Source organism: Schistocerca americana, chromosome 3 (assembly GCF_021461395.2).
Source record: "Schistocerca americana isolate TAMUIC-IGC-003095 chromosome 3, iqSchAmer2.1, whole genome shotgun sequence".
Lineage (NCBI taxonomy): Eukaryota > Metazoa > Arthropoda > Insecta > Orthoptera > Acrididae > Schistocerca > Schistocerca americana.
The window spans coordinates 312902472-312917114 of NC_060121.1; the positions used below are offsets into that span (position 1 = coordinate 312902472).

Genomic DNA, 14643 nt, shown 5'->3' on the forward strand with positions numbered 1-14643 from the left:
AACAGTTTCGCGCGTCCATCTCCGGACGTAGGCACAAACCATACTCCCAGAGGGGGAGAAAGGGAAGGAAAGAGCCAGAGGTGAGGAGGTGGGGGGGGGGGGGGGCGAAGATGGGGGACGGGGAAGGATGCGGAAAGGGAGGGTATGCAGCCCGGAAAGGAAGGAGGGCCACATTAGCTCGGGGTCCCGTGCTCGCTACGCACGTATTCACAAAAGAGTTGTGGACCCCCTGGGGGGGATATGGGTGTGTGAGCGAGTGTATACCTGTCCTTTTTTCCCCCTAAGGTAAGTCTTTCCGCTCCTGGGATTGGAATGACTCCTTACCCTCTCCCTTAAAACCCACATCCTCTCGTCTTTCCCTCTCCTTCCCTCTTTCCTGATGAAGCAACCGTTGGTTGCGAAAGCTTGAATTTTGTGTGTATGTATGTGTTTGTTTGTGTGTCTATCGGCCTGCCAGCACTTTTGTTTGGTAAGTCATCATCATCTTTGTTTTAGATATATTATAAACAAAAATGATGTGACTTACCAAACGAAAGCACTGGCAGGTCGATAGACACACAAACAAACGCAAACATACACACAAAATTCTAGCTTTCGCAACCAACGGTTCTTCAGGAAAGAGGGAAGGAGAGGGAAAGACGAAAGGATGTGGGTTTTAAGGGAGAGGGTAAGGAGTCATTCCAACCCCGGGAGCGGAAAGACTTACCTTAGGGGGAAAAAAGGACGGGTATACATTCGCACACACACACACATATCCATCCACACATATACAGACACAAGCAGACATATCCTACACATCAACTTAGCCAATGATCACACCCGTCAACTCCTATCCTTAATAAAAGTCCTTAATCTTTCCTCTCCCACATCCACACCGGCTGTTCAGAGCATCCTCCTACAGGCCAACTGCAAATTAGAACAGCATGCCACACTCCACCTCAAAAAACTATCCAATCTCCTGGTTTCCCACCTCCGGAAAGGCAACTCACTCACCCTTCACAACCTTTCCAGCAAATCTCAACCTCCTCCCATTGCACACAAACCCAGTCTCTCCCATCTACTCAATCTCCCACTTCCAGCTCCACTCCCTCCAAAACCTCAAAATTCCAATCAACACAATCTGGAACCACAACACCCTAATTCTGTAGTTAACCTTTCCTCCAAACCTCTCTCCCAATCCGAAACCTCTGTCCTATCCAAAGGCCTCACCTTCAGCCCCACTCCCAGATTCAACCAAACAGCCCTTGTCAAAGATTTACTGTCCTACACTCGTACTCTCTGCTGGAAATATCACTTTGCCACAAAGAAAAATGATCCTAATCCTCCTCCTACTGATCCAAATCCCCAGGATACTATCCAAATTGAACCCTGCCTGGAACAGTTCCGTCCTCCGTCGCAGCGGGACCCACCTCCTCTTCCTCAAAATCACCCTCTCCAAACCTTCGAGACATTTCTGACTTCCAGCCTTGCATCTCAATCCTTCTTAAAAAACCTCAATCCTACTCCCAACATCACCACTGCTGAAGCCCAGGCTATCCGTGATCTGAAGGCTGACCGATCCATCGTCATTCTTCCGGCGGACAAGGGTTCCACGACCGTGGTACTTGATCGTCGGGAGTATGTGGCTGAGGGACTGTGTCAGCTTTCAGACAACACCACATACAAAGTCTGCCAAGTTAATCCCATTCCCGATGTCCAGGCGGAGCTTCAAGCAATCCTCAGAACCTTAGGCCCCCTGCAAAACCTTTCACCTGACTCCATCAACCTCCTGACCCCACCGACACCCCGCACCCCTACCTTCTACCTTCTTCCTAAAATCCACAAACCCAATCATCCCGGCCACCCCATTGTAGCTGGTTACCAAGCCCCCCATGAACCATGGACCTTGCCGTTGGTGGGGAGGCTTGCGTGCCTCAGCGATACAGATAGCTGTACCGTAGGTGCAACCACAACGAAGGGGTATCTGTTGAGAGGCCAGACAAACGTGTGGTTCCTGAAGAGGGGCAGCAACTTTTCGGTAGTTGCAGGGGCAACAGTCTGGATGATTGACTGATCTGGCCTTGTAACAATAACCACAACAGCCTTGCTGTGCTGGTAGTACGAACGGCTGAAAGCAAGGGGAAACTACAGCCATAATTTTTCCCGAGGGCATGCAGCTTTACTGTATGATTAAATGATGATGGCGTCCTCTCGGGTAAAATATTCCGGAGGTAAAATAGTCCCCCATTCGGATCTCCGGGCGGGGACTACTCAGGAGGACGTTGTTATCGGGAGAAAGAAAACTGGCATTCTACGGATCGGAGCGTGGAATGTCAAATCCCTTAATCGGGCAGGTAGGTTAGAAAATTTAAAAAGGGAAATGGATAGGTTGAAGTTAGATATAGTGGGAATTAGTGAAGTTCGGTGGCAGGAGGAACAAGACTTCTGGTCAGGTGACTACAGGGTTATAAACACAAAATCAAATAGGGGTAATGCCGGAGTAGGTTTAATAATGAATAGGAAAATAGGAATGCGGGTAAGCTACTACAAACAGCATAGTGAACGCATTATTGTGGCCAAGATAGATACGAAGCCCACACCAACTACAGTAGTACAAGTTTATATGCCAACTAGCTCTGCAGATGATGAAGAAATTGAAGAAATGTATGATGAAATAAAAGAAATTATTCAGATTGTGAAGGGAGACGAAAATTTAATAGTCATGGGTGACTGGAATTCGAGTGTAGGAAAAGGGAGAGAAGGAAACATAGTAGGTGAATATTGATTGGGGCTAAGAAATGAAAGAGGAAGCCGCCTGGTAGAATTTTGCACAGAGCACAACATAATCATAGCTAACACTTGGTTTAAGAATCATGAAAGAAGGCTGTATACATGGAAGAACCCTGGAGATACTAAAAGGTATCAGATACATTATATAATGGTAAGACAGAGATTTAGGAACCAGGTTTTAAATTGTAAGACATTTCCAGGGGCAGATGTGGACTCTTACCACAATCTATTGGTTATGACCTGTAGATTAAAACTGAAGAAACTGCAAAAAGATGGGAATTTAAGGAGATGAGACCTGGATAAACTGAAAGAACCAGAGGTTGTACAGAGTTTCAGAGAGAGCATAAGGGAACAATTGACAGGAATGATGGAAATAAATACAGTAGAAGAAGAATGGGTAACTTTGAGGGATGAAGTAGCGAAGGCAGCAGAGGATCAAGTAGGTAAAAAGACGAGGGCTAGTAGAAATCCTTGGATAACAGAAGAAATATTAAATTTAATTGATGAAAGGAGAAAATATAAAAATGCAGTAAATGAAGCAGGCAAAAAGGAATACAAACGTCTCAAAAATGAGATCGACAGGAAGTGCAAAATGGCTAAGCAGGGATGGCTAGAGGACAAATGTAAGGATGTAGAGGCCTATCTCACTAGGGGTAAGATAGATACTGCCTACAGGAAAATTAAAGAGACCTTTGGAGATAAGAGAACGACTTGTATGAATATCAAGAGCTCAGATGGAAACCCAGTTCTAAGCAAAGAAGGGAAAGCAGAAAGGTGGAAGGAGTATATAGAGGGCCTATACAAGGGCGATGTACTTGAGGACAATATTATGGAAATGGAAGAGGATGTAGATGAAGATGAAATGGGAGATATGATACTGCGTGAAGAGTTTGACAGAGCACTGAAAGACCTGTGTCGAAACAAGGCCCCCGGAGTAGACAACATTCCATTGGAACTACTGACGGCCTTGGGAGAGCCAGTCCTGACAAAACTCTACCATATGGTGAGCAAGATGTATGAAACAGGCGAAATACCCTCAGACTTCAAGAAGAATATAATAATTCCAATCCCAAAGAAAGCAGGTGTTGACAGATGTGAAAATTACCGAACTATTAGTTTAATAAGTCACAGCTGCAAAATACTAACACAAATTCTTTACAGACGAATGGAAAAACTGGTAGAAGCCGACCTCGGGGAAGATCAGTTTGGATTCCGTAGAAACACTGGAACACGTGAGGCAATACTGACCCTACGACTTATCTTAGAAAATAGATTAAGGAAAGGCAAACCTACGCTTCTAGCATTTGTAGACTTAGAGAAAGCTTTTGACAATGTTGACTGGAATACTCTCTTTCAAATTCTGAAGGTGGCAGGGGTAAAATACAGGGAGCAAAAGGCTATTTACAATTTGTACAGGAACCAGATGGCAGTTATAAGAGTCGAGGGACATGAAAGGGAAGCAGTGGTTGGGAAGGGAGTAAGACAAGGTTGTAGCCTCTCCCCGATGTTGTTCAATCTGTATATTGGGCAAGCAGTAAAGGAAACAAAAGAAAAATTCGGAGTAGGTATTAAAATTCATGGAGGAGAAATAAAAAGTTTGAGGTTCGCCGACGACATTGTAATTCTGTCAGAGACAGCAAAGGACTTGGAAGATCAGTTGAATGGAATGGACAGTGTCTTGAAAAAAGGATATAAGATGAACGTCTACAGAAGCAAAACACAGATAATGGAATGTAGTCTAAGTCGGGTGATGCTGAGGGAATTAGATTAGGAAATGAGACACTTAAAGTAGTAAAAGAGTTTTGCTATTTGGGGAGCAAAATAACTGATGATGGTCGAAGTAGAGAGGATATAAAATGTAGACTGGCAATGGCAAGGAAAGCGTTTCTGATGAAGAGAAATTTGTTAACATCGAGTATAGATTTAAGTGTCAGGAAGACATTTCTGAAAGTATTTGTGTGGAGTGTAGCCATGTATGGAAGTGAAACATGGACGATAAATAGTTTGGACAAGAAGAGAATAGAAGCTTTTGAAATGCGGTGCTACAGAAGAATGCTGAAGATTAGATGGGTAGATCACATAACTAATGAGGAAGTATTGAATAGGATTGGGGAGAAGAGAAGTTTGTGGCACAACTTGACCAGAAGAGGGGATCGGTTGGTAGGACATGTTCTGAGGCATCAAGGGATCACCAATTTAGTATTGGAGGGCAGCGTGGAGGGTAAAAATCGTAGAGGGAGACCAAGAGATGAATACACTAAGCAGATTCAGAAGGATGTAGGTTGCAGTAGGTACTGGGAGATGAAAAAGCTTGCACATTATAGAGTAGCATGGAGAGCTGCATCAAACCAGTCTCAGGACTGAAGACCACAACAACAACAAAACCAAGCCCCCACAGAACATATCTCTGCCTACGTAGATCAACACCTTCAACCCATTACATGCAGTCTCCCATCCTTCATCAAAGACACCAACCACATTCTCGAACGCCTGGAATCCTTACCCAATCTGTTACCCCCGGAAACCATCCCTGTAACCATTGATGCCACTTCCTTATACACAAATATTCCGCACGTCCAGGGCCTCGCTGCAATGAAGCATTTCCTTTCACGCCGATCACCTGCCACCCTACCTAAAACCTCTTTCCTCATTACCTTAGCCAGCTTCATCCTGACCCACAACTTCTTCACTTTTGAAAGCCAGACATACCAACAATTAAAGGGAACAGCCATGGGTACCAGGATGGCCCCCTCCTACGCCAAACTATTCATGGCTCGCTTAGAGGAAGCCTTCTTGGTTACCCAGGCCTGCCAACCCAAAGTTTGGTACAGATTTATTGATGACATCTTCATGAGCTGGACTTACAGTGAAGAAGAACTCCAGAATTTCCTCTCCAACCTCAACTCCTTTGGTTCCATCAGATTCACCTGGTCCTACTCCAAATCCCATGCCACTTTCCTTGACGTTGACCTCCACCTGTCCAATGGCCACCTTCACACGTCCGTCCACATCAAACCCACCAACAAGCTACAGTACCTCCACTATGACAGCTGCCACCCATTCCACATCAAACGGTCCCTTCTCTACAGCCTAGGTCTTCATGGCAAATGAATCTGCTCAGTCCGGAATCCCTGAACCATTACACCAACAACCTGACAACAGCTTTCGCATCCCGTAACTACCCTCCCGACCTGGTACAGAAGCAAATAACCAGAGCCACTTCCTCATCTCCTCAAACCCAGAACCTCCCACAGAAGAACCACAAAAGTGCCCCACTTGTGTCAGGATACTTTCCGGGACTGGACCAGACTCTGAATGTGGCTCTCCAGCAGGGATACGACTTCCTCAAATCCTGCCCTGAAATGAGATCCATCCTTCATGAAATCCTCCCCACTCCACCAAGAGTGTCTTTCCGCCATCCACCTAACCTTCATAACCTGTTAGTTCATCCCTATGAAATCCCCAAACCACCTTCCCTACCCTCTGGCTCCTATCCTTGTAACCGCCCCCGGTGTAAAACCTGTCCCATGCACCCTCCCACCACCACCTACTCCAGTCCTGTAACCCGGAAGGTGTACACGATCAAAGGCAGAGCCACGTGTGAAAGCACCCACGTGATTTACCAACTGACCTGCCTACACTGTGATGCATTCTATGTGGGAATGACCAGCAACAAACTGTCCATTCACATGAATGGACACAGGCAGACAGTGTTCGTTGGTAATGAGGATCACCCTGTGGCTAAACATGCCTTGGTGCACGGCCAGCACATCTTGGCACAGTGTTACACCGTCCGGGTTATCTGGATACTTCCCACCAACACCAACCTATCCGAACTCCGGAGATGGGAACTTGCTCTTCAATATATCCTCTCTTCCCATTACCCAACAGGCCTCAATCTCCGCCAATTTCAAGTTGCTGCCACTCATACCTCACCAGTCATTCAACAACATCTTTGCCTCTGCAATTCCGCCTCGACTGACATCTCTGCCCAAACTCTTTGTCTTTAAATATGTCTGCTTGTGTCTGTATATGTGTGGATGGATGTGTGTGGATGGATGTGTGTGGATGGATATGTGTGGATGGATGTGTGTGGATGGATGTGTGTGTGTGTGTGCGCGAATGTATACCCGTCCTTTTTTCCCCCTAAGGTAAGTCTTTCCACTCCCGTGATTGGGATGACTCCTTACCCTCTCCCTCAAAACCCGCATCCTTTCGTCTTTCCCTCTCCTTCCCTCTTTCCTGACGAAGCAACCGTTGGTTGCGAAAGCTAGAATTTTGTGTGTATGTTTGCGTTTGTTTGTGTGTCTATCGACCTGCCAGCGCTTTCGTTTGGTAAGTCACATCATTTTTGTTTTTAGATATCCACCTCTAGCTGGATACAAGCTCTCCTGCATGATATACTCATTTCTGTTGCATGTAAACCAATATTACTAGTTTTTGAAATACAATGTCTTAATCTGTCATCTCCCTATAAGTTTTTTTAACAACATACCATCATTTCTGAAATATTTTGATACCTGCATCGTGCTCTTGCTGATCTGGAGATTGCTTGACCCCCACCTTTCCCTCCCCTGATAGTGAAAACTGTGCAGATTCTCCACCATTCACCAACAATCCTGTTAGTCTCTCAATTGACTCCCTTTGTCTTTGTGTACGAGGTGCATTCAAGTTCTAAGGCCTCCGATTTTTTTTTTCTAATTAACTACTCACCCGAAATCGATGAAACTGGCGTTACTTCTCGACGTAATCGCCCTGCAGACATACACATTTTTCACAACGCTCACGCCATGATTCCATGGCAGCAGCGAAGGCTTCTCTAGGAGTCTGTTTTGACCACTGGAAAATCGCTGAGGCAATAGCAGCACGGCTGGTGAATGTGCGGCCATGGAGAGTGCCTTTCATTGTTGGAAAAAAGCCCAAAGTCACTAGGAGCCACGTCAGGTGAGTGGGGAGCATGAGGAATCACTTCAAAGTTGTTATCACAAAGAAATTGTTGCGTAACGTTAGCTCGATGTGCGGGTGCGTTGTCTTGGTGAAACAGCACATGCGCAGCCCTTCCCGGACGTTTTTGTTGCAGTGCAGGAAGGAATTTGTTCTTCAAAACATTTTTGTAGGATGCACCTGTTACTGTAGTGCCCTTTGGAACGCAATGGGTAAGGATTATGCCCTCGCTGTCCCAGAACATGGACACCATCATTTTTTCAGCACTGGCGGTTACCCGAAATTTTTTTGGTGGTGGTGAATCTGTGTGCTTCCATTGAGCTGACTGGTACTATGTTTCTGGATTGAAAAATGGCATCCACGTCTCATCCATTGTCACAACCGACGAAAAGAAAGTCCCATTCATGCTGTCGCTGCGCGTCAACATTGCTTGGCAACATGCCACATGGGCAGCCATGTGGTCATCCGTCAGCATTCGTGGCACCCACCTGGATGACACTTTTTGCATTTTCGGGTCGTCATGCATGATTGTGTGCACAGAACCCACAGAAATGCCAACTCTGGAGGCGATCTGTTCAACAGTCATTCGGCGATCCTCCAAAACAATTCTCTCCACTTTCTCGATCATGTCGTCAGACCGGCTTGTGCGAGCCCGAGGTTGTTTCGGTTTGTTGTCACATGATGCTCTACCTTCATTAAATTGTCGCACCCACGAACGCACTTTCGACACATCCATAACTCCATCACCACATGTCTCCTTCAACTGTCGATGAATTTCAATTGGTTTCACACCACGCAAATTCAGAAAACGAATGATTGCACGCTGTTCAAGTAAGGAAAACGTCGCCATTTTAAGTATTTAAAACAGTTCTCATTCTCGCCGCTGGCGGTAAAATTCCATCTGCCATACGGTGCTGCCATCTCTGGGACGTATTGAGAATGAACGCGGTCTCATTTTAAAACAATGCGCATGTTTCTATCTCTTTCCAGTCCGGAGAAAAAAACAATCGGAGGCCTTAGAACTTGAATGCACCTCGTACTATGTCTTGTAGGTAGCTTTCAATGCAATTCCAGCAAAATTTTCCATTGCATTTTTTTTGCATCTCCTTCATTCTCATGTAGTAATGTTGTATCACTGGTAAAGGTTAGAAAATCTGCAGTGGTCTTATGCTTCATTTTGTATCTAATTGGCACAGCTTCAATAGCCATGGCTTTGCTCATCTGCTTACTCTGTTTGAACCCTTCATCCAGCATCAAGCTGATCGTAATTGTTCAGAAACCATTTCCTTTGCAAACTCTTGTTTTTATTTTAAAGCTTTCCTACACTGAGCTTTGGTAGTTGTCTAACAGTCGTGACCCTTACTAAGTCATGTGTTATGGTGTCTGTGCCTTTGTCACAAAGAACACTAATTAATGTACAATGTAAGAGTAATGTATAATGTATGAACACTGAGTGATTTATTTCAAGGGTTTAATCTTTATATAGATAAGACAGCCTATTCAATTCAACAGTTCCTTCATTTACACACAAACTCTTACCCTCTTCACATTCATCCTCAGTCTATACATTCAATACACCTACTGTTGTACAGAAAACACTGTAACTATCTTTGCAACATACCAAGCATTGTCCAGTTATCGAGCAGAACAAAAAGCATACCATGCTTCATATGTACAGTAAAATTTGGGATACAAATTTCAGAAGCTTCTTTATAATTTGCAATGGTTCAGTTTCACAATTCTGGTGATATGATTTTAAATACTGGTCATTTACGTTTAAATTGAGTTTCAATATACTAAATATCAACTACTACAAGAAAAAGTGTTTAAACTTACACTCTGTTTGTCCAAACTCCTCCTCTATCAATTCATTAGAGTAGCCACGTCCACAAATCTGTGGATATAAAAACCAATTTTTCTTAGCTACAATGAATTCTGAACTGAAAGCAATGAGACATTAAATTTTTCCATGTATGAGAAGTTAAATTCAGCATATTTTATTACATTATCTTTATCTTAATACAATGACTGCAACATAAATAAAAGCAGGGAAAAAAATCTTTATTCTCAAACTGTCAACTGACAAATAAGCACAACAGGAAAAGTAAAAATACATTTAACTTAAGACTTCTGTGGGTCTTTGTTCGTGTTACCTATAGCTTCAGAAATGGTAATTGCAGATAGCTGAGCAGACACGCGTTGGTAAAAATTTATCTCTGTTGCTGCGACAGCAGTTTTTCCACCTCTTTCTTGTGAATTTTAAACAACAGTTATCTCTCCGTCTTCAGGCCACGAGTGGCCTACCGGAACCATCCGACCGCCGTGTCATCCTCAGAGGAGGATCCGGATAGGAGGGGCGTGGGGTCAGCACACCGCTCTCCTGGTCGTTATGATGGTATTCTTGACCGAAGCCACTACTATTTGGTCGAGTAGCTCCTCAACTGGCATCACAAGGCTGAGTGCACCCCGAAAAATGGCAACAGCGCATGGCGGCCTGGATGGCCACCCATCCAAGTGCCGACCACACCCGACAGCGCTTAACTTCGGTGATCTCATGGTAACCAGTGTATCCACTGTGGCAAGGCTGTTGCCAAACAACAGTTATAGTCTGTATAATAGTATATAGTGTATAATAGTGTACTCATAAATTTCATTTAAAAATTGAACTGTGCAAAACCAAGAAAAACTACAACTTTTTCGAACGGAATGGCTTCTGCTGTCTTTGGAGCATGTTCACAAGAATAAGTGCACTTTTATTGTCCTGTGTTTTGAGATATCTGAGCATTCCATTGCAGGTTCCTGTAGCCTCTTCACTTGAAGAAACTTGCTCCTGTCTTGTCTTTTTAGTCTAAGAGGGGCAGATCTGGTAATGAAAGGCTATGGCAGCACTCTCAGCATTCATGTTCGCAAACAGCATCTGCTGCTCTGTAGATTGATGCACTGTCACCATGCAAAACAAAGTGATTTGAGAAATTAATGTGTAATGTATCGGTTGCCAGTAAGCGTGCACTTCTAACAACAGACTTGTTACCATTTCATAATGCTTTTACTTGAAGTATTAGATTAAGGCTTTTTGTGAGCAATTTTTTACCTGTACCATCTATGTTTTTTGTCCAATGGTGTTTTAGGAAAATCTAAATCAGGCGTGGCCAAGATGGTCTGCAAGCTATTTCCCTCCAGTTACTGCTTCCCCCTGAACTCAACTCTCGCGGTGAAGACACGGCCTCGCCGCAGCCTATGGTTTGCTTGTTTATCAGCAACTGAGAGTGGCAGCATCTTTTTCACAATTTCCTTAACAAACAGGCTCTTGCACCTTCACTCGCTGTTCAGCTTTACATTTTGTTCATCCACTTGGTCTCACTGTTGTTCAGATTTCCTCTCCTTAATACTGCACTATTGCTCAGGTTGTCCTTTAAGTTATTACTAGAGTTATCATTTTTGTTTGAGACTAGTTATTACTGTGGCTATTTTTCTATTATGATTATCAAGAATGTTGAAAAGAAAGAATACTAGAAACTATGTTTTCAATGAGGAGTGGAAGATTATATACTTCTTTGTACACAACTCCAACACAAAACCCAAGAACTGATATGTAAAGCAAAAAATCAAAATAAAAAAACCTTAAATCAAAACAAAGGTAGTAATCTTGTTCAACAGCTGTCTTCACTCCATAAACAACACATGGACATTACTCTCATGACGAACACTGCACTTTAGTAGATAAGTTAAAGAAAGAGATACACGAACTGCCTGAAAGATCGAGTCTTAAAGAAAATAGTTTAACTGCATCACATGCGGTGCCCTTACAATTAGTAAAAGCTCAAAAATGCTTCAGCAACAGCATACTCGTGATAGAATGTGGAATAGAAATGGCGAAAGCATCTGGTTATGATGATGCAGCTGAGCACTTTAAAACAGTTGCTTTGTCATGTAACACAGTAAAAGACTGAGTTCTTGATATGGGGCATTGCATAAAAAAATCTAGATAATTTAGTGCAAACTGTCAGCATTATTCTTTGTTATGGACAAGAGAAATGATCCAACAGATCTCAGCCCACTACTATTTTTTATTCATCAAATAATACACGACTCTTCTGTACATGAAGAGTTACTCACTTTATTTCCATTGCTCAGAACAACAGGTTTGCATATTCTCAACACAGTTACAAACTGTATTGAACAAAATGGCAGTTTTAAAAAGTACTCTGGAATCTGCACTGATGGTGCACAACCTATTGTCGGTGGCGAAAGTAGTTTCGTTGATCACTTAAGAAAAAATGGAATAAATTGTTTAACTTTTCAGTGCATTATACATCAGAAAGCACTATGTGGGAATAGTGTCAGAATGCAGTTGGCAATCAAAGATGTGACAAAATTATAAATGTAATATGAGGAGGAAACCCATCACTGTCTCATCAAAAATTTATACAAATTTTGGAAGAACTGACAATGAATACAGATATAAATGCCTTCATTTCGAAATTCATTGGTTGAGTGCATCGAAATGCTTAGCTCATTTTCTTGCACTTAGTAGATAGCTTTTCAGGTTTTCAAATGAAGTAGTAAAATTGCATACTACAGAATTTGGAAATAAACTGAAGTATTCACTTTTTTTATCAGAACTAGTATTTAAACAGATTTTACTGATCATTTAAATAATTTTAATTTATGTCTGCAAGGAAAGGAAGTTACTACTTCTGATATGTTTATGGACATTAGTGGATTCCAGTGTAAACTTATGTTGCAATATAAGAACTTAATATAGAAAGTTTGTGTCATTTCACAAGTTTCTGTGAAATGAAACAAGAATACACAGAACTAAAATTTTCAGGATTTACTTCCACTACTGATGAAGTCTCCAATGAGAGAGTCATTTTCAGGATTTTCAATCTCTGGAGCTGGTTATCATTTTCTTTAACAATACAATGAAAATTAATCTACAAAGTGTTAACATGTTCTTCAAGAAATAGTATACAATTTACAAAATGATCCACTCACTCATGCTATCCAAAACAGAGATGCATCAAGTTATGAGGTCATGCCATAAGGTCAGTATCCAAAACTCGCAGACTTTGCTCTTAAAATAAAATCTTTTTTCAGGTCAATACATTTGTTCAAGTATATTTTGTTCAATGAAGTACATTACATCTGCTCAGCATAATGCAGTGACCAATGAGCCATTGAAACATCAGCTTTGTTTTGCTACAATGAAAACTGAAATATATTTTTTATATTTATATATATTTCAGAACTTGTAAAGATAAAGTTAAATAAATCTAAACTAAATATTTAAATATCACATTAATGTAAGTACAAGAATTTGAGATAAATAACCAAATAAAAACTAAAGTTTTAGCAATCTACTAACATTTACATATTGGGATTAGGCAGGCACCAGGTGATTAGTCATTCTTGAGACTGGCCAGTAAGGCTGTGGTGGAGCCGTGACAGACAGCAGGGTACAAATCAAGTTGGAGGGGAAACACTCACTGGAAAAGAATGTCTTGTGAGCCATGCTTTGCCAGGCCTGATCTTCTTAATGAGATAGTCCGCCCCATCCCTTCTTCTCAATTCACAACATATTTCAACTGTTGCCCTGGAAGAAGAATGTTCTTCAACAGATATACATCTAAGAAAAACTTTACACATGAGACAACAAACTTTGTGTCCTTGGAATAGATCAGTTCTAATTCAGGCTCCAGATAATAACCAACTTTTTCTGGGAGCTCATTTCCTTCAAAGGCTAAGATGAAAGTACTTGTATCTCTGATTATTCTGGGACATTTTTGTCCATGCTGGGCAAAATTTCACCTCGCCATTCGAGATTGGTTCGTAGTTCCTCATCTGTCTGTAGTGTACAGCCTCTGTGGAAAATTAACTCCTTGTACCACATTCAAAGTTTTATGTGGGGCAGCAGTCACTGGTATGTCACCCAGTAGTTCTCATGCCTGAAGTCAACTTCTCCAAATCTGACTTCTCTGTATTCCATACAAAATAATGGTTTTGTTGCCGTAAAAGTATCTCCATCTGTTCACGTACACACCAGGTATTTAGTAAACTGCTTCGCTCCCAGTTGTCTGGTTTGTCCCTCTCCCCCTGTGGGGTAAGCAAGGTAGGAAAAGCAGTGTAATTGTAAATGTCTGCATTGAAATATCTAGACCTGTCTGTTGAGAGGGCTGAATCAGAATGGGCACATTGTGTCAATACGACACATTTCATGTTCAGAGCGTCCATCCTCATGTCATCTACTTTGATCAAGGGTTATCCCCACAGCCACCTCCCAGCCAGAGCAAAGATCAACTGGTATGACAGCTATTGCCAGGAGTCCTGATGGTTCTAACATCTGGTTGCAAATGAGTTAATGTGTTGAGTATTTGATGTTAACCAAGTAAGCAAGAAAACATTTCGAAAATGTTTTAAATTATGTATAAAGCTTGTTGGAAGTCACTAAACACTCTCATTCTCAAATACTGGACGAATGTAGCCTGGGTAACTGTGCACTGTAAGTTACGCTGCCTCAGTGCATGTAAACAGTTTCTAACTGTAATAGTTGTCTTACCGTGTTAAACTTTGAACACAAGGTGATACTTCTTAATAAGCAGGTTATGATAGCACTTAAAATTTTTAAATTCAGTCAATAATTATACAAGATGCTCAAAATCCAATTTCCATTGCCTCTGGAAGCTGTTAGACAAAGCAACCTACAACTGGGACTGGGAACCTCATTAGAAATTTAGTAATATAAATAGCTGCTGTTTATCTTCTTCAGGCAGCATAATATTTTCATGATTACAATAGAGTTTTACAAAGTAAACAGGCAACAACATGTCACAACAGGGGACCGTTTACAGTATACTACTATTGCTCATGCAGGTTGACAAACCTGCTACTTGCCATGTGGCTAACAAAAATTTTCAATCCTTGAATCTA

At 42.2% G+C, this 14643-nt stretch overlaps 1 protein-coding gene across 1 annotated transcript in view; it reads right to left on the minus strand.

The window, feature by feature from the left end:
* The window catches only part of LOC124606050, a 117683-nt gene that overhangs the window by 63166 nt on the left and 39874 nt on the right, over nt 1-14643 (minus strand). Inside the window, exon 3 of the mRNA XM_047138009.1 lies at nt 9550-9607. Within this exon, the coding sequence (XP_046993965.1) occupies nt 9550-9607 (58 nt within the window). The remainder of the gene's footprint in view (nt 1-9549; nt 9608-14643) is intronic.